Source organism: Narcine bancroftii, chromosome 8 (assembly GCF_036971445.1).
Source record: "Narcine bancroftii isolate sNarBan1 chromosome 8, sNarBan1.hap1, whole genome shotgun sequence".
NCBI classification, from domain to species: Eukaryota; Metazoa; Chordata; class Chondrichthyes; order Torpediniformes; family Narcinidae; genus Narcine; species Narcine bancroftii.
In genome coordinates, this window is record NC_091476.1 from 45810541 (window position 1) to 45832390 (window position 21850).

The following is a 21850-nucleotide window of genomic DNA, read 5'->3' on the forward strand; positions in this document are numbered from 1 at the left end:
TGGAAGCAATGATGCTCTCGGGTACATGTCTATCATAATTAGATAACCAGGTCAGTTTTCATTGGTCTAGAGAGGACTTCAGTTACCTAGGCATTATTATCACTCCTTCCATCTTAAAACAGTATGAAGGAGATAAAAGCAGATATGGTCAGATGGGAGATTCTCCCCTTATCATTGGTAGAATTGAAACTGTCCAAACAAATGTTTTGTCCATAAAAAAATATAGAGTTAAACTTAAGACTTTTTATTGTCAAAACAAAAAGGGGGCTTAATTCACCACACATTAAATATTAGTACTGAGCAGCGGAGCTGAGGACCCAATAACATGAATAACAAATGATATGGAAACGGGTTGGGTAATTAAAGAATAAAATTCATGCCCCACTATTTCTCTGGAAGGGCTACCATTCCTAAGGCAGGCAATTTGGAAGAAATTGAAAATGGATTAAATTCACAATGAAAACTTGGTTGGCTGTTAGTAAAAGAAAAACTAAACCTTTTCACTCTATATCCAGAGCATTAAAAATAGTCACTATCGCAGAATTCCCACCTGGAAAAGTAGATAACGGCTTTAGAAAATGGGCAGATAAAGAGGTAACTTGTGTGGATCAGCTTTGTTTTGTGGGGAAACTTTGAAATCATATGAACAGCTTCAGAAAGAAGTTGGTTTGTCAGGGATGGATTTTTTTTTTAGACTTCAAATGCGCCACTAATTAGGGACCCATGCAGATGGGGAGCAGATACGTAAAAAAATCATCTCCACTCGAAAAGATTTTCATGCTGACTATGGAGGGAGTGATAAAGAAGAACCTGATCACTTACACAGATGGCTTCAAGATAATGCAACCAGAAACACTATAGAAATAAAACAGAAATGGGGATATTTGTATTACGGATGAAATGTGGGAAAAGACATGCCTTGATGGTCACAAATTAACAAGTAGCCTGACCTGGAGGCAGTTTGAATGGGAAATTAAAATGAGAGTATTTAAGACCCCTCAGGTGTTGGCAGATTCAGTAACACCTGAGAATTATGCTGGAGAGAATGTGAGAAGATGGGCCATCATACCTATATTTTTTAGGACCAGATATTCAGGTGGAAATTAAGCGAATCATGGGGGCAGACCTACCTTTGGAGCCAGCATGTGACTCCAGAGTATATAAATACCAAAACCCAGACATGTTTACTTGGGGTGTTGCTGTTGATCGCAAAGAAGATGATGACAGTATTATGGAGAAATGTAAAACCACCAACTGTCCAACAATGGAGGGAAAGATTGATGGAAAGTATAACGGCTAAACTCCAACTAAGGGGTGATGATTTCAACATCAAGTGGTCACCAGTTATACTACAGTCACCAAGACTCTCTGCAATCTCAGTGGTGGGGAAGAGTTTGACCAGTGCACTTCACGTGTAATTGAAGTAATGTATAAAGATAAGATTGTGATTGTAGACAAGTGCATATATAGTGATGACACAGTGAGAAATTCAATAAGATTTATTCTGACCCTCTCCTCTTTAAGCTCAAAAGTGTCACAATGGGCATTTGAAGAAGTATATGGTTAAATATATAGGTGACTGCATATTGGTTAGAATAAGATTAATTTGGTGCTCAAATCTGTGAGGCTTCTATGAACAGAACTCAAGTAAGAGACCGATGAGCTGTATACATCTGTTATGTGAATTTTGTATTTTGTTTGTATGCTTACATAAGATGGAAATAAAACTTAAGTTAAAAAAATTAATCAGGGGCATTCCAAGGAAGCAGAAGACTTCTGTAAAGAGCCACTAACAGGCATAAAGGAGAAGAGTGGGACGAACTGAGAAGTTCTTACACAGAACAAGAACAGAATAGAGATGGGCTGCCCTGGCACTCTTTGTTCAGTCATCTATTCCATGAAGGAAGCAGGCAGGCAGGAGCTGCCTCCTCAATCCAATTTGTCGAAAACATCAACTTCAGGTAGATTCAAAACAGGTTGATCCTCAAAACACACAGAGATGTTGAAATTCATACAAGAAGACCACAAGACATAGGAGCAGAAATAGGCTATTTGACCCATTGAGTCTGCCCTGCCATTTAATCATGAGCTGATTCATTTCCCCACTCAGCCTCACGGCCCGCCCTTCTCCCCGTAATCTTTGATGCCCTGGCTAATGAAAAGCCTTAAATACACCCAATGGCCTCCAGAACTGCCTGTGGCAACCAATTCCACAGGTTCACCACCTTCTGGCTAAAGAAATTCCTCTGCTTCTCTGTTCTGCGGTCCTGAAGTCATGTCCTCTTCTCCTAGTCTCTCCCACCATGTGAAAAAAAACCTTTCTACATCTATTCTGTCCATGCCTTTCAACATTGATGATTCATTCTCCTTAATTCCAACTAGTGCAGGCCAAGAGCTGCTGAACACTCCTTATATAACCCTTTCATTCCCAGAATCATCCTTGTGAACCTCCTCTGAACCCTCTCCAAGGACAGCACATCCTTTCTGAAATGAGGAGCAGAAAACTGCTCCAAGTGATGCCACTAGTTGCCTTCTCAAGCCTGAACCTCACATCCCTGCTCCTATATTCCTTTCCTCTTGAAATGAATGCCAGCATTGCGTTTACATACACAAAAATAACAAGATCTTTATTTGTTTGCAGGTTAACAAAAATTAAAGTAACATAAATATTCAGAGGAACACTGTGAAACAATAAAATGTGAACGATCTAATCAAATAAATAGCTTAACAATAATATTAAATGGGGGTTAAAAAAAAAGACTTCAGGCTTTAAAAACAAGTGCAATGGAATGATCGTGGTCCAGAAAGCAACCTTCCGAATTCCCTTCACCTGCAGAATTTCGTTCAGGATTCTGACCGAGATTCGCGATGCTAAGCTCAGGTAAAGCTCGGAAACAGCGACATTGGCGAGAGGGTGGGGAACAGTCCGTGCTTCGTGCAGGAGGCCGAGTTGCCCGCCGCCTGCCGGCTCCCTGGCAGAAGCACAAGGTGACTCGGAGCCGGCCTGGTGGTTAACAAACAGCTCGAACGCATTCAAAACCGACGAAGTCGACCTGTGGCCATCTGGTCACTCGCTGCAGGCGGGGAGTCGGCGGTAAAAATGTACGCGGAACATTACTTTCCAATAACACGGTGCTCGGCTTTTCAGAAGAGCTCAGAGCTTCACTTCCTGAGTTTCTGAGCTTCGAGTCTCCTTATCAAAGACATCGCTTCAATTGTTAAACCACTTCATAATGGAATGGAGTCTCTTTAAAACGGTTTCATCTGCACAGCGACTGAAACACTTTAATCTTCCCCTTTCAAGCGCACCGTAAAGGTTACTTGACTGCCGAGACACATTCCACGTGCAGTCGGGACTCACGAAGAGAGGGTAAACCCACTTAAATAGGGCAATGAAACCCCAGTTCATCTTTGTCCTGACATTCACAGCCTCTACCTTCTCAGTGGCAAGTGAGACGCTGCTCACCAGACCAAGCCTTGCCATGATGCTGTGGGCTGCGGTTTTCTGTTTACAAGCTCTAAGGCTGACTTCGAGTTGCTGTACACAGGATGCATTTGTCAACCAATAAGTCAACATTTGCAAGCATTACTTGGAAAGAGCAGCGAAGTCAAATCTCAAATCCAATCAACAGAGACACTTCAACGGGCAGAATAGATTAACCCCTTTCAGGCCAATTGACGATGTCGTTAAAATGTTGCTGAGACAAGATCACCTGAGTTCACGGGCCAGCTGTGGGATAGGGAACAAGATTCACTCCGGCTAGTATTGCCCCGCATGGAGCTGTCATGGCCTCAACACTGAGTGGGGGCGGGGGTGGGTGAAGCCCCAGCTCTTGGCTGCGTTTAACTTTCTGAAAAGGCAGTTTGCAATTTCCCAGCGTCCATGGGAATTCCTGAAGACGAGACGCCCTGGTTTTCACTGGGACAGTGGGACATTGAGAGGAGTGAATGGTTTCGCGGTGGGTTGCCTTGTTGGGAGATAATTTACAACATTCACTGTAAAGATAACTGATTACTAAAGTTGAGAAGGTTCAAGGGCCTCAGTCAGAAGAAGGAATCAAAGCCGGAAAATGCCAAAGTAAGTGTCCTCATCGTAACTCAGTAAATCTGTGGTCGTCACTGACACGAACAACTTGTCTCCTTTCTTCAGTTGAAAGACTCCGCCCTGGTTCACCGAGTTGAAGCTGGAACCTTGGCTTATATCCACCGGCGTATTGGATGCTTTCATCAGCATTATCGAGCGATTCGGGTTTGTTTGCAAATAGATGTACTGAACAAATGGGTCATTGGAAACTCTTTCCGACTTGCTGCTGGTTAGTCGAAAACTAACCTGACAGTACACGTAGTAAAGTCCCGACTCGGTGATAACGAGTTTACCACTGGTATAGACGATGTTGTGTGTGAACGCATGTATTCCTGCCGAGATCCAATGTTCGATCGGAACTCCTTTGTCCCTTGGAAATTTGATCCCTAGAAAGAAAGAACAGCAACCGCCCGCAGTTAGGAGTGAGGTTCGGCGCTGCAGGAGGACCAGGGGGTCGGATGGAAGGCAGGCTGCAGAACCCAACAAGTCCCGAGCGGAGGTCTCGGGGGCGTCCCGAGGGGGTGGGGTGTGGGGGAGTGGGGGGAACCTGAGGGTGGATGTCCAGGGAAGGGTCCCAAAGAAGGACGACCCGGGAGTGGAGACTGCAGGGAGAGGGGTCGAACAGGAGGACCCTGGAGTGGATAGCTGTCCCCTGGGTCGTTCCTCTCTGTACTTGCTGGAGTCGGGTCACACAGGGGAGTCACCTGGATCCACAGCGAACAAGTAGCGCCTGACATCAAAGCAGCCGTTCACAGTGTAGGTGTCCACTCCGCTGTACTCAGGAACTGCCTGATCCCGGAGATGAACGGATTTGGATATAACGTGGATGCAACGGAGAGAGCCACTGCCCACAGCGCCGAGACCCGGATCCGACCTCGGCCTCTGTGCTGTGTACTTTGGATTTCAGGTCATGGAATTCGGGGAGTTCACACAAGAGTGTAGTCAGATCTTGGACCAAATCCACATTACATAAGAAACGTTGCTGGTTCTGGCAGCGTTAAAACGCGTGAAAGTGGATACATTATGGGAGGGGCCCAAGTGAATGATTGGACACTATTAACCAACAAAGGCGTTGCAGGAGCCCGAGCAGACACGTTTGTACTATTGCTGAGCATGGGTGGGGTACCGGGAAACTGGGGGGCGGCTAATGTGCCTTATTATGTCCCAGGGACCTAGGCTAATAATATCAAAGGCTTCTTCACAAGAGATACACTGAATCAGGAAAAAACACAAGGAAAGGAAATGTCCTGTCCTCTTGGGAAGGAAGGACAATCGGCCGAAGTTTGTTGCTGAAGACTGTAAGGTTAAGCTAGGGGTCTGCAGGCAGGCGACATCAGTCACGGATATTCTGAGGACCAATCTGCATTTGGAAAGGCAAGGACTTTTGGGATGGTCGGCATGGCTTTGTGCGTGAATTTGATTTTTTTTTATCAAGGTGACCAAGAGAATTGATGAGAGCAGGGTGATATACGTTGGACATTAGCAAGGTCTTTGTCAAGGTCCTTTATGATCTGGAAAGTCAGATCGCATGGGTTCCAATGTAAGATGATCAACTGGATACAGAATTGTCTTGGGAGAAGGGCTCAGAGGGTGGTAGTGGAGGCTATTCACTCTGATTGGAGGCTTGTGCTCAGTAGTGTGCTGCCGGAAGCAGTGCTGGGGCCGTCATCTGTATTAATGAAGTGGGTGACAATGTCGTTAGATGGTTGGTCAGTTGCAGATGGTAGACAGCGAAGGCTAATTGAGATCACAGCAGGATACAGATGAACTGGTCGAGGCACATAGCACCGGAGTTGGGGCATCACGTTACAACTGCACAAGACGTTAGTGATCCTACACTTGGCGTATTGTGCGCAGTTCTATGTACTGACCTCCAGGAAGGGTGTCATTATGCTGGAAAGGGTGCAGAAAAGATGAGAAAGGAGTTAACAGGACTGGAGGGCTTGAATTATAAAGAGAGATTCTGGGGCTTTTCGTATGGAGTTTAGGAACGATGTCATTATATGGGGCATGGATAGGGTAGGGGAGTTTAACGTGAGAGAAAATGGGTCCCTACGGGGCAGGTTTTAGACAAAGGGCCGTAGGTGTATGGCAGAAGTGGAAGAGGTAGGCACAGTTTGAACGCTTAAAAGGTGTTTGGACAGATAATGCATTGGAAAGGAGTGAAGGGATGTGGGGCCTTTGCAGGCAGATAGGACTAACTCAGGTAGGCTCGGTCAGCATGGAGTTGGCCCAAACGGCTTGTTTCCATGCTGTACAACTCCGGGACTCTAAGCGTTCGTATATTCTCCTTGTGACGGGGTGGATTTCTCCCGGTTGTTCTAGTTTCTACCCACGACTTTATGCGAGTGCATAAATTGGTCATTGTAAATGGTCTCTAAGTTAATGTCAATAAAAATAAAGTGGAGTTCACAAGGACTGGGGCTGATGGCATAGTTCTGGAACCCGGCCCTTACCTGGTGGGCTGTTTCCACCTGTGGTGCCGATGAGGTGAGCTGCTGTCCGCTGGGGGCTGTGATGAACACCGTGGCCTCCTGGCTGATCGCCTGCATAAGAAAGTGGACAGTGGTGAAGTGTCGCAGTGCACAAACGAGCGAGCAGCTGGTGCACAGAAAGATCCCACAAACTGCACTGGAATAAACAGCTGACAATCCACCTGAGGACTAATGTTTGTTGCAGGACATTGCCCTTGTCTTCGTTGGCTTTTGCCACCAGGCTTTGTAGTCACTTTGTGGCTTGAGTTGAATGTTTTACTGCAGAGTGGAGGACACAGGGCTCGACCACTTGTGGCTGTTGCATGTTTTCACATTCGACACCTGGAACAGCGCGAACCAGTCGCCGTTGGTGTGAAGCCAGTGAACCGAAGAGGACTGTGGGGAAAACAACGTCTCTCGGTGCACAAACATGAACCACTGCGGTATTCTGGAACGCAAGGGCGGCGTGGATGAAGCGTTGAAGCTGGGAGCAGAGACACGATGGCCTCGTGGCCCAGCGGCTGGTCACCGTTCACCCATCCAGTGGCTGGTTGACTCTCCTCTTGTGAACCAGACATCACACTAACAGATACTTCGGGCGTTTTATTTGGGCGAAGGCCAAATGTTCCGACCAGGAGAGCCGGAGGAGGCGTCAAACCCGCCTCCACACCCCCCATCTTTCCGTTGAAACGTCTTGGCATTGTTTAGAATATTCAGTCCATTACGTTGTTCCAACGAAGAGAAAACCCAGACCTCCCAGCTCCAGAGGCTTGGATTCAATGCCCTGTCTGTGTGGAGTTTGCAAGTTTCCCCCTGTGACCTTATGGGTGTTTCCCGGTCCAAAGGGTGCAGGTCGGTGGGTTAAATGGACATACGCCCCAGTTGTGGGCGAGGAATTGGGGGAAGAGGAGGGAATAAAAAACGGGGATTTCAGTTTCATTCTAATGAAGTAATTGTGGTCGGCAGGGATTCGGTGGGCCGAATTTCCGTTCTGTGTCTTTAATTCTTCAAGCAGGTCCGCGCCTCTTCCTCCTGTCCCCGCGGCCCCCCACGTCCACTGCCTAGGGAATTCTTACTAACCCCCGCTCTGCAGCCATTCCCCACTTCGCTGGGTGAAAGCACAGAAATGCAGAGGAGCCCGAATACTCCTTAAACCTTTGCTCTAAAGAAAGTTGTACACTTGACTGAACAAATAACCTCGAAAGTTATCCTTCACCGCTCGCTGAAATGTCAGCGGTGAATGGAGCAGGACAACACTGTCCTGAGGCGGAAAATTCTAACCCAGTCCCACATCGCGCACACACTGGGCCGTTACCTCGGTTATCACTAAGGAGGGGAAAGACAGCGAGGAGTGTGGGAGAGAGCACCAGCCCCTGGCCGCCAGCCAGCCTCTCAGCGGCCGTCTGCTCCTTGCAGATCATGGACGGACGCTCACATCAGCGGGCATGAGGATTTTTTTTTCCTATTTGGGGTTAATTCACAGTTCTCCTCGTTTGGGTCTAGTCCCGCACATGGAATGTTTGAATACACGGACATGTCTCAGGCAGAGTTTGTAAGTGTGGGAATGAAGAGCTTCCTCTGGCAAGTAAGTCACGCCTTGTAATTCAGTTGACCTGCTTGTGGGAAAACCCCTCCCCTGACTTCCCCTATCCATTCGCAGATTTAGTTCTGATGCGAAGTGACTGACATCCTCACAGATGTTTCTTAGCAACGAATCGATCAACGACTCAGTGAACAACTTGCTTTGTTTGAACACCTAGAAATGGGGTGGGGGGGGGGGGGGTTGGCGCAAAGTTGAGACAGCTCCAGCGATCAGGACAGGGGTTCGAAACCGGCGCGGTCTGCTCTCCTCATGTCTGCGTGGGTTTCCTCCAGGGTTGGGTGGGGGTGGGGTTCGTTCCCCCCCCCCCCCCCCACCCTTCAAAATGTACCGGGGTTGTAGGTCAATTGGACTTGTGGGCCGGAAGGTCCTTTTGTTTAACCGTATGTCTGAACATTTAGAAATACCTGCAGATCAAAACCCAGGAAGCAGAGGAACTCCACCTGCAGACCTGGACCAGGGCCCGCCCCATCAGACCCACTCCGCAGGTTAACCCTGGCGGGGGCGGGGAGATTGCGGAGATCAATGGGAAAATGAGCAAATGTGAGAGCTGAAGATGTTGAGCATCGCTGGAGGGAAACGGGTCAATCGACGTTTCCGATCTCTTTATCGAGACGGAAGTGGGATGGGGCGACAGCAAACATAAAGCGGGGAGAAGAGGGGACGAGGTGACAGGATACTGCCCAGGACACAGTGGGGGGAGGAGTGGGATGAAGACCCTGCGGACAGGAGTCGCTCCCACCGGCCGGGAGCGCTGCAGTAGACACCTACCTTTCCGTGCATTGAATGTGCCCTGTCTGACGTCGCCCTTCCGCTTCTCGGTCCCGGAGACAAGATACTGCAAGAACAAACGTACAGTCAGCGCCTGACATAACCAAGCCTCAGGCGCTTCGGCCCATTGACTTTACTTTCCCTTCCTGCCGTCACGGATAGACAATCCGCAATCACCAGAGATGTTGACGCCCATCACTGGGGCCCCACCCTTGCCTTGCCCCAAGGGAGCGACACCACCAGATTCACCCGAGTCTCCAGCAAGACAGGTCCTGCATTTCTATGGCAACTTTCTCTTTCCCACAAGCAGAGAGGTTGCCCACTGGGGAATGAGTTGCTCGGGGCTCCGGGACCCCTCTTTCAGCAGCTCTGCCGCTTCCCAACCCCAGTTCCAGGGCTCCTCGCCCCTCCTTGGCGTTTGCTATCTCTTCGGCCTCCCAGCTGACCTAGTGCTTAGCTCCCACGCCAACGCTCCTTCCATCACAGCAGGAGGCTTAGAAACCATGATCCCTTCACATTTTGATACAACATCTGGAGTGGTCTGGGCGCCGGCTGGTCACTACAGGGCCACGGTAAAGAGTGGGCACAGAGTTAGAGCCCATAGATCCCCCCGACACACTCACACACCCCTCCACACACACACTCTCATACACATACCCACACACGCACCCCTCCACACATACACACTCATACACACACACTCTCATACACACACACTCACATGCACCCCTCACACACACACTCACTCACACACACACACTCTCACACATATCCCACTCACACATACACATACCCCCCACACACCCCTCCACACACCCCTCACACACTCACATCCATACACATTCACACATCCATGCACAGACACACACTCACACACACACTTTCTCACACACACTCACATACACACACTTACGCAGACCCACACCCACCCACCCACACTCACCCACACACATATACATATTACAAACACACATATTACACATGCACCTGACTCATACACACACCCCCACATTCATAGACATAGACACACACATATACGCACACTATATTCATTCACAAATACACCAAGAGAAGACCCCCACCTGATGCAAGCACTGCTTGAACAAGGCGCTATTGACCCACGTTCGATTTCCAGCCATGTTGGATATGGGGTTCCACGGTTCCACATCTTTCCTCATCTGGGGAACAAAACGATGCTAAATTTTAACCTGAGACATGAGTAATGGGTGTGTGCCCATTGCCAGCAATGTATGAGTTGTGCCAAATGGCATGCTGTACAATTATAACCCCTTTCTATAACATCGGCAGAAACTCATTACAGATACGGATCCTGGAATCTGTAATGTTAGTTCAACATTGTCAGAGTCGATTTGTTCAACACGCAAAGCCAGTATACACACATGTAGGTAAATACACTTGGAGAAGGTGTCAGCACAAAGGACAGATATCTATACACAGCCTGGGTCATAACATAGCTTGTATACACACACAGCCTGATATACACACACAGCTCAGGTCAAAACTCAGCCTGGCACACACACACAAAATCCAGTAAACATACACAACCCAGTAAACATCACACAGCCTGGTATACACACACAGCATGGGTATACACACATTGGTTGGGTCAAATACAGACCAGGTCAAGTCATAGCCCAGTATATTCACCCAGCCTGGGTACACACGTGCCTGTGCACACACACTCCCCCCAGGTATACAGACACAACCATGGTATGCACATACAGCCTAGTATACACACACAGCCCTGGACAAAACACAGCCCAGTATATATGCACAGCCTGGATATACACATACAGCCTGGGTATTCACACACAGTCTGGGTCAAAGCACAGCCCAGAATACACATGCAGCCTGGGTATACATATCTTGAATATGCATAAAACCTGAGTCTATGGCAATAAAAGCAACCAACGTATCAAAAATGAAGCATACTTAAGAAATCAATAGGTTTAAATCAAAGGTCTTAATCAAATAATCAATGATGAATTTAGCACTGTGGTCCAAACGCCTTGTGAAGCTGTCTTACCTTCTCAAAATTGATAGAGAGATAGGCATAAAGTATGGTGCTTGTAATCATGTGAGCCGCCAGTAAGATGGTGACCATGTACAGGACTACTCGGACGGATATTGAATGTTGGTGCTCACAGCAGCTCTTTGCCTGGTCCGACATACTGGCTTCCTCAACTACGTTCTCCACCAGAGCAGACAGTGTCCGCACACTCCCCTCCCTCATAGTGTTGTCCGGGTGCAACATTCAATCTTTTGTCATCTCACACCTTTCAGGAAGCTAAATCAATTGTACAGCACATTTCTTAGAACCCCACACTTCCTGGAAAATATGTATCGCTTAGTCAAGTTTGTGGAGTAACCTGTAACGGCAAATTTGTGCCATCTCCTTGAAATTTCCTCATCACTTTTCCCAACTTACTTCTTAATGTGGGTTGCAGCTCCTCCCATCACTGCAATCTTTATACAGAAAGTTAAGTTTTTTTGTTGACACCAACTATCATGAATGCACCCTTTCTATCAATTCACATTTCCTGTAGCAACTGTTTCCTTTCCTTTTTGCAAGCAAACATCTCTTGCAAATTGCTTCTGAAATTGTTTCACTGGATGTTACCAAAATTATTTCTGTACCATTGTTTGTCATGCTGAGCCCCATAATAACTTGTGGTTAATGGTACACCTTTTCTAAAGGACAAAGAGTTCAGGAACAACAGACACAGGTACACCTTCACTCAAACACAAAACGAATCTTTACTCAGGAGTATGGGTGGATTGGTTGATGTGGTGACCATGCCCAGAGTTTGCTGTCAGAATGCCAATGTAGTGAATTATCTTGGTCAAGTTTATTGAGAGATATATTTAAGGCCATTGATATTGCAGAAACACCTTGAATTGTGAGGAATGTTATTTTTTAAATTATAATTAGCTGGGATTTTTGGTCAGATGGTATCCAACCAGATACAATGGCCCATTACATGAATAGAACAGAAATATTACATCTTGATGTGTATTTATAATGAAAGAACTCTGGTTAGTAGCTTAAATTTAATGATAGCCTTGAGAAAGAAAGTGACCATTTCAGATCTAAGACCCTTCATCAAATTATTCCGCTAAAATGTTAGCACAAGAGACTAAGGCCTTATTGAATGCCTTTTCCACATAACCCTTAGATCATGCAAAAATCTATTTAACTCTTTCTTAAAGGCATTCAATAAGGCAGATTCTACTGCTTCCTTGGCCAGGGAATTCCATGGATTCAGTCCTCTCTGGGAGAATCTGTTCCTTTTCATCTTTATCTTAAATCTATGTTTTGCAAATTGAAACCATGTCCCTTAGTTCGAGTCTCACCTGCCATTGGAAATGTGCTCTCCACTTCTATCTCATCTATTCCTTTCATAATATTAGATGTTTCTATATGAGCCTCCTTCGTCTTTCTAAACTCAAAGTATAGCTTGTTCCTTGACCATGTTGATCAGCCTTCTGCCTCCAGAGAAGCCGCTCAATCTGCTGAGTTCCTCCAGATTCCAGCGCCTTAGTCTCTTGTGCTAACATTGTGTACAAATGTTAATGTCCTCTTTTGCAATACCTTCTGTCTGACCCTCAGATCACCAAGCTGCCTGTCCCTTCCTCATATTGAACACCTCAGGAAATCTCTTTTAAATGTTCTTTGCTGCAAGGAAATTCAAAGGTTTTGGATAGGGAAGAATTTGTTTGGTGTCCCAAGAAGGAGTTGTGTTACAGAATGTGAATGGGCCAACTAGAGGAGATGCCACATTGGGCCTTGAACTTGGTCAGATGACAAACCCTGATGGGCGTCCAAAGTTCCCTGGCCTTTAGCATAGCCACGGACAAGGAGAGGGGTGGACAATATGGAAAAGTATTTGATTGGGGAGGGCGAATTACAAATGGTAGGAACTTGGGAGGGTTAATGTTTTCAGGAAAATGCATAGCAGAAATGTAGAGGTTTCTTTGGGACCACTTGCACGGGGTCTGAATAGATTTGTCCCACTGTGATAGGGAAAGGAATGGTAGAGCGTTCTTTAGTCTGGGGATTGAATTCATGAGCTGTGAGGTAATATTGCAGCTCTATAAGGCTCTGATTAGACAACACTAAGAATATTGAGTGCAGTTCTGGTCACCTCATTGTAGAAGTTTTAGAGGGGGTGGAGAGGAGATTTACCAAGATATTACCTGGATTAGATATTATGTCTCATGCAAAAGACTGAGCAAGCTAGATCTTTTCTCTTTGGAGTGACATAGGAGGAGAGGCGACTCAATAGAAGTGTGTAAGATTGGATAATCAGCACCATTTTCCCAGGGTGATAATGGGTGATACCAGAAGACATCTGTTTAAGGTGAGTGGAGCAAAGTTTAAGGAGACAAGTTTTTAAAAAAATTTACACAAGTGGTGGGTACCTGGAATGCATTGCCGGGGCTGGTAGTGGAGACTGGTGCAAAAGGGACATTTAAAAGACTCTTAGATAGGCAAATGCAGGTAAGAAAAATGGAGGGTTATGGGTGTAACGGGGTAAAAAATTAGATTGACGTGGAGTTAGTTTATTTAGGTCAGTTCAACACAGTATCATGGGAAGAAGGGCTGGTACAGTACTGCTCTGTGATCTATAAAACTACTCCTGCTCTCCACCCCACAACCCCCCCCCCCCCCATTCCCAGTATCATGCTGGATCACAATTGATCCATACTTCCAATCCACTCCCTTTGATCACTAACACAAAGGAAATGTACTTGTCATGTAGTTAAAGCTTTCCTTCAATCCAAGCCTCCAGGTTTTGGGAAAGTGGTCAGATTTCACTATAACTCTCTGAAATTTCTCTCATCTTCTACATACACCTGAACATAGAAGAAGGAAGTTTCACTGACAATGCAGCACACATTCAGCATTACCTAGCTAATTTTGTTAAACCGGTGGGGAGGTTTAATCAGCGGAGAAGGCCACTGATGGACTGAGAGTGGAAGAGATGGTCGGTGTCACTAAACAAGAGAGTGATCAGTGTCCAAAGATCCAAGGTTGCGTATTTAGGAAACCTACTAAATATGGAGGAGAGAGGGGCAGGGAGGAAATTCCAGAGCTCAGGATCCAGGCACTGATGGAGGAAATTGGGTAGAATCATAGGTAGAGGGGGCTATAGAGCTAGAGAAAATTGCAGAGATAGTGAGACATTAAAAACAAGGTACAGATTCTTCAGGTTTCAGGATTGAGATACTCTGATAACTGACAATGATACCTCTCCTCCAGACACTATCCACCATATGATTGATAGGAGTATATTTGCTGGTCCAATTCTTTACACTTCCTGTAAGGTGAGCAGGGAGATAGTATGAGAAGAAAAGGACTGAGCATGAAAGAGAAACCAAGCATCTCCTAAGGTAGGTAGACAGGGTAAGTGGGTGGTGAGGGAGGAGGGAACTGCTGGGGGCAATAGAAGGTGATGTCGAGAGCCAGAGCAGTGCTGGAATACTGAATGTGGACCTGATACCAGTTTGTGCCAAGGAAGAAGTCACTGCTAAGATCTCAGTAGAAAGGGACCTTTCACAGAAATGGACAGGATGGAAACTGATGAGCAGGCCCAATGAAGGTAGATGGCACTAGGATGGGATGGGTTGGGATGCATCTCCAGTTGTTTTTGGAGATGGGGAGGGACAGAGTCCAAACCTGCAACCAGGAGGTGTTACCTGGATTGTCCAAATCTCCATGGATGTGGGGAAGTGTCCCAGGTCTAGAAATAGCAAAGAAGCTGCCGGGTATCTGCAGTACAGGCCAGAGGGATTAAGCTCAGTTGTTGGCAAATCTTTAGAAGCAGCAACCAGAGGACATTAGGGGGCACCGAGAGTGCAGAAATGGCACAGACTTGTTAAAGATGTGGTGTTCTTATCCACCCTGACAGAATTTTGAGCAATCTGTAGGTTGATGAAGGGAATGCACGAGGCAGGTCCATGAGGACTTTCAGAAGTGGATTGATAAAGACCCACACAGAGGGCGGTGTTCCTTGGAACGCCAGTGTTGAAAGTACTGCAGAGAGGGAACAGAGGTAAAGGCAGAATGGTGGGAAATGGCTGCTTGTAAGGTGGAGGATGAATGATGGGAGTATCCCCAGTCCTCACATTAATCCACTCTGTTCTGTGACTGAATTAACCATCCCATGATCTAAACAAAGGGTAAGTTCTGTCTTAATTAATGATATGATCCTTGACAACTATGTTTGAACCCATAGTTAAAGAATTTATCTGTAAAAGAAAGTAAAGAAAAAAGAAAAAAAAACTAAACTAAAATGAATCTAACCCCTCGTTCCAAACAAGGTTGCTTATAACAATTGTACAATATGGATTGAGCAAAGGCCTTCAGACACTAGACAGAGAATCTTTGGAGCACCCAAACCTCTTAAATCTTCCAATTATGATAGTAATCTATGAATGGGCCTTGCATCTTTAATATTACATCTAATTTTCTCCAAGCTTAAACAGGACATAACATAACTGGGCATGAGTAGGTGAGGAATCGTCTATTTCATTAAAATTGCTTGTCTAGCTATCAATGAGGTAAAAGCAAGAATTCTCTCATGAGTTGAAATCAAATGTATGTCTCCTTCTCGAGAAAAGCCAAACAAAGTTATAAGAGGGCATGGTTCTAATTCGATCTTTAAAATCTTAGATAAAGTCTGAAAGATATCTTTCCAAAATTTTTCTAAATTAGGATATTGGCAAAACATATGAATCAATGAAGCTTCAAAGATTTTACACCTATTGCATAAAGGATATGCAATCTGGGTAAAAACAAGATAATTTAACTTTGGACATATGTAGCCTATGCACCACCTTGAATTGTAACAAACAATGTCAGGCAGAAAATGAAGATTTATTAATCAAATCAAGAGTGAAAAACCAAACTTGGTCTGAAAAAGATATATTCAAATTGCATTCCCAATCATTTTTAATCCCAGTTGTTGAAGCTCCCCTTAAGTCTAATACATTATTAGAAATAATTACTATTAATCCACACTGGGAAAACTGCAAGTCAAAGAGTATATTAATAATGTTTTTATCCAAAATCTGAGGAAAATCTGAAAGCTTAGACTGAACAAAATGTCTAACTTATAAATATCTAAAAAATGTCTATTGAGAAGTTGGAATTTAGCTTTCGATTGTTCAAAAGAAACAAAATTATTTTGAATAAAAGATCGCTATAATTTTTAATACCTAATCTAAGCCATTCCTTAAATCCCGCATCCAACAGAGAAGGTTGAAAAAGATGGTTATCTATAATAGGACTGGCAAGAGAGAAACTATTGAGGCCAAAAAGTTTCCTAAATTGTGTCCATATTCTTACCCTATTTTTCATTATCGGATTATGTGTCAATTTACAAAAGAAAAGGGGTAAAGAGTAACTTAAAATAGCTAACATAGATGAATTTTTAGAAAAATTCAATTCCATTTCTACCCAGGAAGGATGGTTCAATAGTTTATCAAAACGTACCAATAAAAGTAGATGATGTATGTTAACCATTCAATAATAAAATCTAAGATTTGGAAATGACAGTCCCCATTCCATTTGGTCTTTTGAAGATCAGACTTATGTATACGAGGTTGTTTTCCACACCAAATATATGAGGAAATAAATGGATCAACAGAATAAAAAAAAGATTTAGGAATGAAGATTGGGAAAGCTTGAAAAAGATATAGAAATTTAGGTTAAATATTCATTTTAATCAAGTTAATATGTCCAATCATAGTAATAGATAAGGGTGACTATCCCGATAGTAATTCTTTTATCTGATTAAGTAGCCAAAAAATGTTCTTCCAATACCTTTTTATGACTTCTTGTAATTGTAATTCCCAAATACCTAAATTGGTCTTTCACTATTGTGTTCAATTCCCTTTCCAGTTATTCCTGTAAAGCCCCTGCTTTCTCAAAAAGTAAAGGACTTACTGAGTTCCCTATATAGCCTAAAAAAATTCAATTGTTTTAAATTAGAGTGAATTGAAATGAAGCCATAGGATATGAATATGATAATTTAATTCATATAATAAAATCTGGACCAAAATTAAATTTTACCAATATGGCAAACAGATATTCCCATTCCACCCTTTCAAATGCTTTCTCAGCATCTAGTGAAAAACACATTCTGTCATTGGGGTGGAGGGTAAATATAAGATATACAATAATTGATATATGTTATAATAAGAATAACATTTTTTAATAAAACCAGTTTTATTTTCTAGTCTGCGAGCTAGAACTTTGGTTAATAACTTCATATGTACATAAAGTAATAAAATAGGTCTGTATTTAACACAATCTGTTAAATATTTCCCTTTTTAATAAATGAGAGATATACTTACCTCATTAAAGGATGAAGGAAGTTTCTCATCCTTAAATGAGTAATCAAACACAGAGCATAGATGAGGTAAAAGCCATTTGGAGAAAGATTTGTAAAATTCAATGGGATACCGGTCTGGCCCTGGAGATTTACCAGAATGTAATGAGGAAATAGGTAGGGATATTTCCTCCTGAGAAATAGGTGTCTCCAGACTTGTATGCTTATCCTGAGATAGAATGGGTAAATTGATTTGATCTAAAAATCTGTCATTGAAGTGAAAGTATTCAGCAAGGCATTTGATAAGGTTCCATACAGTAGGCTGCTCTGGAAGGTTTGGTCACATAGGATCCAAGTTGAGATGGCAGAATGGATAGAAAACTGGCTTCATGTTAGAAAGCAGAGAGTGATGGTGGAAGGCTGTTTTCAGACTGGTGGCCTGTGATTAGTGGTGTGCCACAAATGGACTTGAGGATCTTACAGCCTCTGTCCATACCTCAATATGTGACATGTTATCATTGGTCCTCCTCTATGTGCTGTGGATCCTTGACAATGGATGCACACCAGGAATGAACATGCCTACTTCTTCATAGTGAGCTCTGTGAACAGAACAAGTAGAGAGCCCTTAGTTCCCCATTGCTTATGGTTTAAATCCTGGAACTCTCTTGCTTACAAGGGAGCACCTTGGCTGGAAACATAGCAGTCATCCAAGGAGGTGCTAATCCTGATAGTCTCAAGGACAAAGAGGAATGTTGGCAATTCCAGCAATGCCCTCATAGCTCTGAAACAGGCCCACAGGTCCAGCTTGTCCATGCCCAACATCATGTCCTCCTGCTTTAGTCGCACCTTCCCATATTAAGCTCATACCCCTACAATCCTCTCCCACCCATGGTTATCCTTTTCTTAAAGGAATCTGCCTCCAACACTGTGCAATGCAGCTCGTTCCACATGCCCACCACACTCTGAGTGAAGAACTGTCCCCTCACATCCCTTCTAAATCCCACCTCATCCTCTCATCTATATCACTCTCCTATTCTAGGAAATTGACTGTCACTATTCACTTTATCTATGCCCCTCATGATTTTATAGACCTCAATAAGATCCTTCTCAACCTCCTACTCTCCAAGGAAAACAGGCCTAGATTTTTCAATCTCTCATGATAACTCTGTACCCTTTCCAATTTTATAATATTCTTCTTATTGTTGTCTGACCAAAATTACACACAACATTCCCAATATAGCCTCACAGCCATCCTGTAAAACTTTAACATGACTTCCCAACATTTGTATTCAATGTGCCAACTGATGAAGGTGAGCGTCCAAAATGCTCTTCATCACTCTGTCTACCAGTGCTGCCGACTTTAAACAGACTCTTCAGTCCCTCTGCTCCATATCACTCTCCAGGGTGCTACCATTAACAGAGGAAGTCCAGCCTTGATTTGGTTTACCCACATGCGGCACCTCATACCTCACTGAGTTGAAGTGAATCTACCATTCCCTAGCTCAGTTCCCCATCTTGTCTAGATCCTGTTGTAAACCTAGGTAACCTTCTTCACTGATAAACATACCACATACTTTCATGTCATCAGAAAACTTACCTTGCCACAAATGCCCTTGTTCTGTATATTACAAAAAGCAAGGGTCGCAGCACTGAACCCTGAGGCTCATAATCCTCTGGCCTGAGAAACTGCCCTCTACACCCACTCTCTGACTCCTCTCACTAAGACAAATTTATATCCATTTGGCTAGTTGGCATCCTCTCCCATGTTCCCTAACCTTCCATACCAATTTACCATGTGGGACCTTGTCAAATACTTCACTAAAATCCATTTAAATGACACAATCTACCCTGCCCTTGTCTCCCTTCTTAGTTAACTCTTTGAAACAATTTTATCTTACAATGCTGTGATAAGCCAGTAGCTTCTGAAGGGAGGGGATTGATAATTAGTATAGTGTTTTTTTGTTTTTTTTACTTCTTTTTAATGTAATGTAGGTTTCAACACCATTGTTATTACTATATAAGATTTGTTAATATTTTATTTTATTGTCATGTAAATGTAACATTTATTGATGAAACCAATAAAAATATTGCAAAAGAAATAAAAACAATTCTATCAATTTCATGAGACATGATTTCCAACACACAGATCCATGCTGACTCGCCTTAACTTTCTCCTGGCCATCCAAATGTTGATTGATTCTAATGCTCAGAATCCTCTTCAGCAGTTTCCCGACCACTGACGTCAGATGAACAGGTCTGTAGTTACCCTGATTATCCTTACAGTCTTTTTTAAACAACGATAGCCCATTTGCCACCTTCCAGTCCTATGGAATTCTCTTCTGACCAATGAGATAAAAATGTCTGTTGAGGTTCCAACAATTTCCTTTTTGCCTTCCCATAATGCTCTGGGCTCCACCTTGATACAATCTGAGACCACTAACATCTCCACTACTGATGCTCTTTGGTTACCAGCCTCCCCTCCCATTCCTACTTATTCTGCTTCATGGTAAGCACATTCACAAAATATTAATTTAAGTGCTTTCCTGTCTCCTTTTCTGGTCATTTTTTCTCTCTCTCTTTCATGCTATCTCTCTCTCTCTCTCTTTCTATCTCACTCACTCTCTCTTTCTCTCTCTCTCTCTCTCTCTCTCTCTCTCTCACACACACACACACACACACACACACACACACACACACACACACACACACACACATTCTCTCTCTCACTCCCTCTCTCTTCCTCCCTTTTCCCTTCTCTCACATTTTCTCTCTCTCCCTCTCTCTCTCCCTCTCCATCTGTCTCTCTTCCTCTCTCTCTCTCTCTGTTCCTCTCCATCTCTCTTTCTCTCTCCCTCCCTTTTTCCTTATTTCCTTCTCTCTCTCTCTCTCTCTCTCTCTCACTTTCTCTCTCTGTCTATCCCTCACTAACAATGTACCACAATCCTGATCACCCTTTTCTGGTATTTTGTTTGTATGATTGATTCCTCAGTTTTCCTGCTTTTCCTGTTCTGATAAAAGGTCTTCTGTCTTAGCTTGGTCTCCCTCCACATATGCTGCCTGCCCTTCTGAGATTTCATTTTTCATTTCAGGTTTCCAGCATCTGCAGCATTTTTCATTTTAATGAAATGTTATGCAATATGTTGATGTAGTTTCAGTTCCTTGCTGCTCTGAAATGCAACACATAATCATCCATTAACAGTTCTAGAAATTCAAGGCCTGTTTCCACACTGTATGACTCTATGACTTCTCAAATAATGCAAATTACATCTTTATGATATCTTCTACTGATTGTTGAATGTATCCATTTATTTGATTGTCATTGTTCTATTTTCTTTCAGACCAGGTGTTATAAAAGTTAATAGTAAAGTTTACTTTTTTTACCTATTGATGGCAACAAGAGGTTCTGTGATAACTGAGGCTTGTGGTTTGTTTATTTTTAGGTTGTTCAGTGTGCAAACTGTCTCTCAAGCTGGGTATTTTGGCATTCATAAATGAACTAAAGGTCTCCTGCAGTGCCTGGGAAATGGATAAATGCTACATTATTGCTCATTTATAGCTCTTGGGGAGCTCATATTTCCACACTGGTCCTTTTTACTAAGCAAGAGGGACATCAAAATAAATATAATCAACATTGTTCTCCAAAGTAGCAATTCTCAACTTTTTTTTCCACTATGACTCCCTTAGGACTCTGCTCAATGTTTATGGGCACCGGGCACCTTCCCCTGTGAAGCAGTCAAGATTAGTTGGTTTCTTCCGTACTTCTCTCCTAAGGACTGCATGAAAAAACATGAGAAATATTTTATGATTTCATTCCATGGCCCTCCACTTGAATGTGCTGTGGCCATTCTATATTTCCGACTGCACTTGAACGCAACATTAAAAAAGATTGTTGGTCGCTGAGGAGGACTGACCCAGAAAGGCAGCCCCTCAGTCCCACATCAGCAATGTTCACCACAGGGCTGTTGAGGTGAGTTCAGCCCAAACCAAAAGAGCACCAGACACAGAGTCTGACAACTGAGACCATTTGGCCCATTGCACATGTGCTGGCAAGGCCGACAATGATTGTTCTGTAGCGGCTTGCACACGGAGACATGGACTGGCCCACAAATGGCTGACGAATGCGGCGACTGTGCAGACCTGGGGGATGACACTGGCCATCGTCCCAGGTGACCTCCCACACAATGGGAAGATGGGGTACTCTGACAGGAATGCCGGCCAATCCCAGACCGGCGCTCCAATGACATGGGGCCCTGATGTCAGTGCCTTGGGCCCCTATAAGCATGACAGCCAGAGCAATAAACAAGTCTCAATTCCAAGGCTTTGGTGTGCATGTCGTTCTTCTCCATGCTCGCGCAGTGCGAACGCTACAGTTCATCCTTCCTTGTAATTAATTGTCTCATAGTCTGATGAGATTGCACATGAGTCAGTGTGTGGTTGTGGTCTCTGTGACTCAGCGAGGTTTAACAAAGCCCTGCGGGGCTGAATTCAGAAGACTGTATCGCCATATGGAACGTTGAGGTAGATAAAGCTTGTGCTGTTCGGAATCCAGAGAAGAGGAGAAGCT

General features: G+C 44.1%; 1 protein-coding gene and 1 long non-coding RNA gene across 2 annotated transcripts; one reads left to right on the plus strand and one right to left on the minus strand.

Moving 5' to 3' along the window:
• Positions 1-2600: 2600 nt before the first annotated feature.
• Positions 2601-11256, minus strand: cd40lg (CD40 ligand). Its single transcript, XM_069893555.1, has 5 exons — positions 10977-11256; positions 10012-10107; positions 8930-8996; positions 6541-6630; positions 2601-4470 (listed from the first exon to the last, which is right to left on the minus strand). The coding sequence occupies exons 1-5, from the start codon at positions 11202-11204 to the stop codon at positions 4058-4060; spliced, it is 894 nt and encodes a 297-aa protein (XP_069749656.1). The 5' UTR covers positions 11205-11256; the 3' UTR covers positions 2601-4057.
• A 2985-nt stretch (positions 11257-14241) lies between these two features.
• LOC138740638 (uncharacterized) lies at positions 14242-20920 on the plus strand. Its single transcript, XR_011343087.1, has 3 exons — positions 14242-14344; positions 19433-19540; positions 20727-20920. It is a non-coding gene; the product is annotated as an uncharacterized lncRNA (long non-coding RNA).
• Positions 20921-21850: the final 930 nt, after the last annotated feature.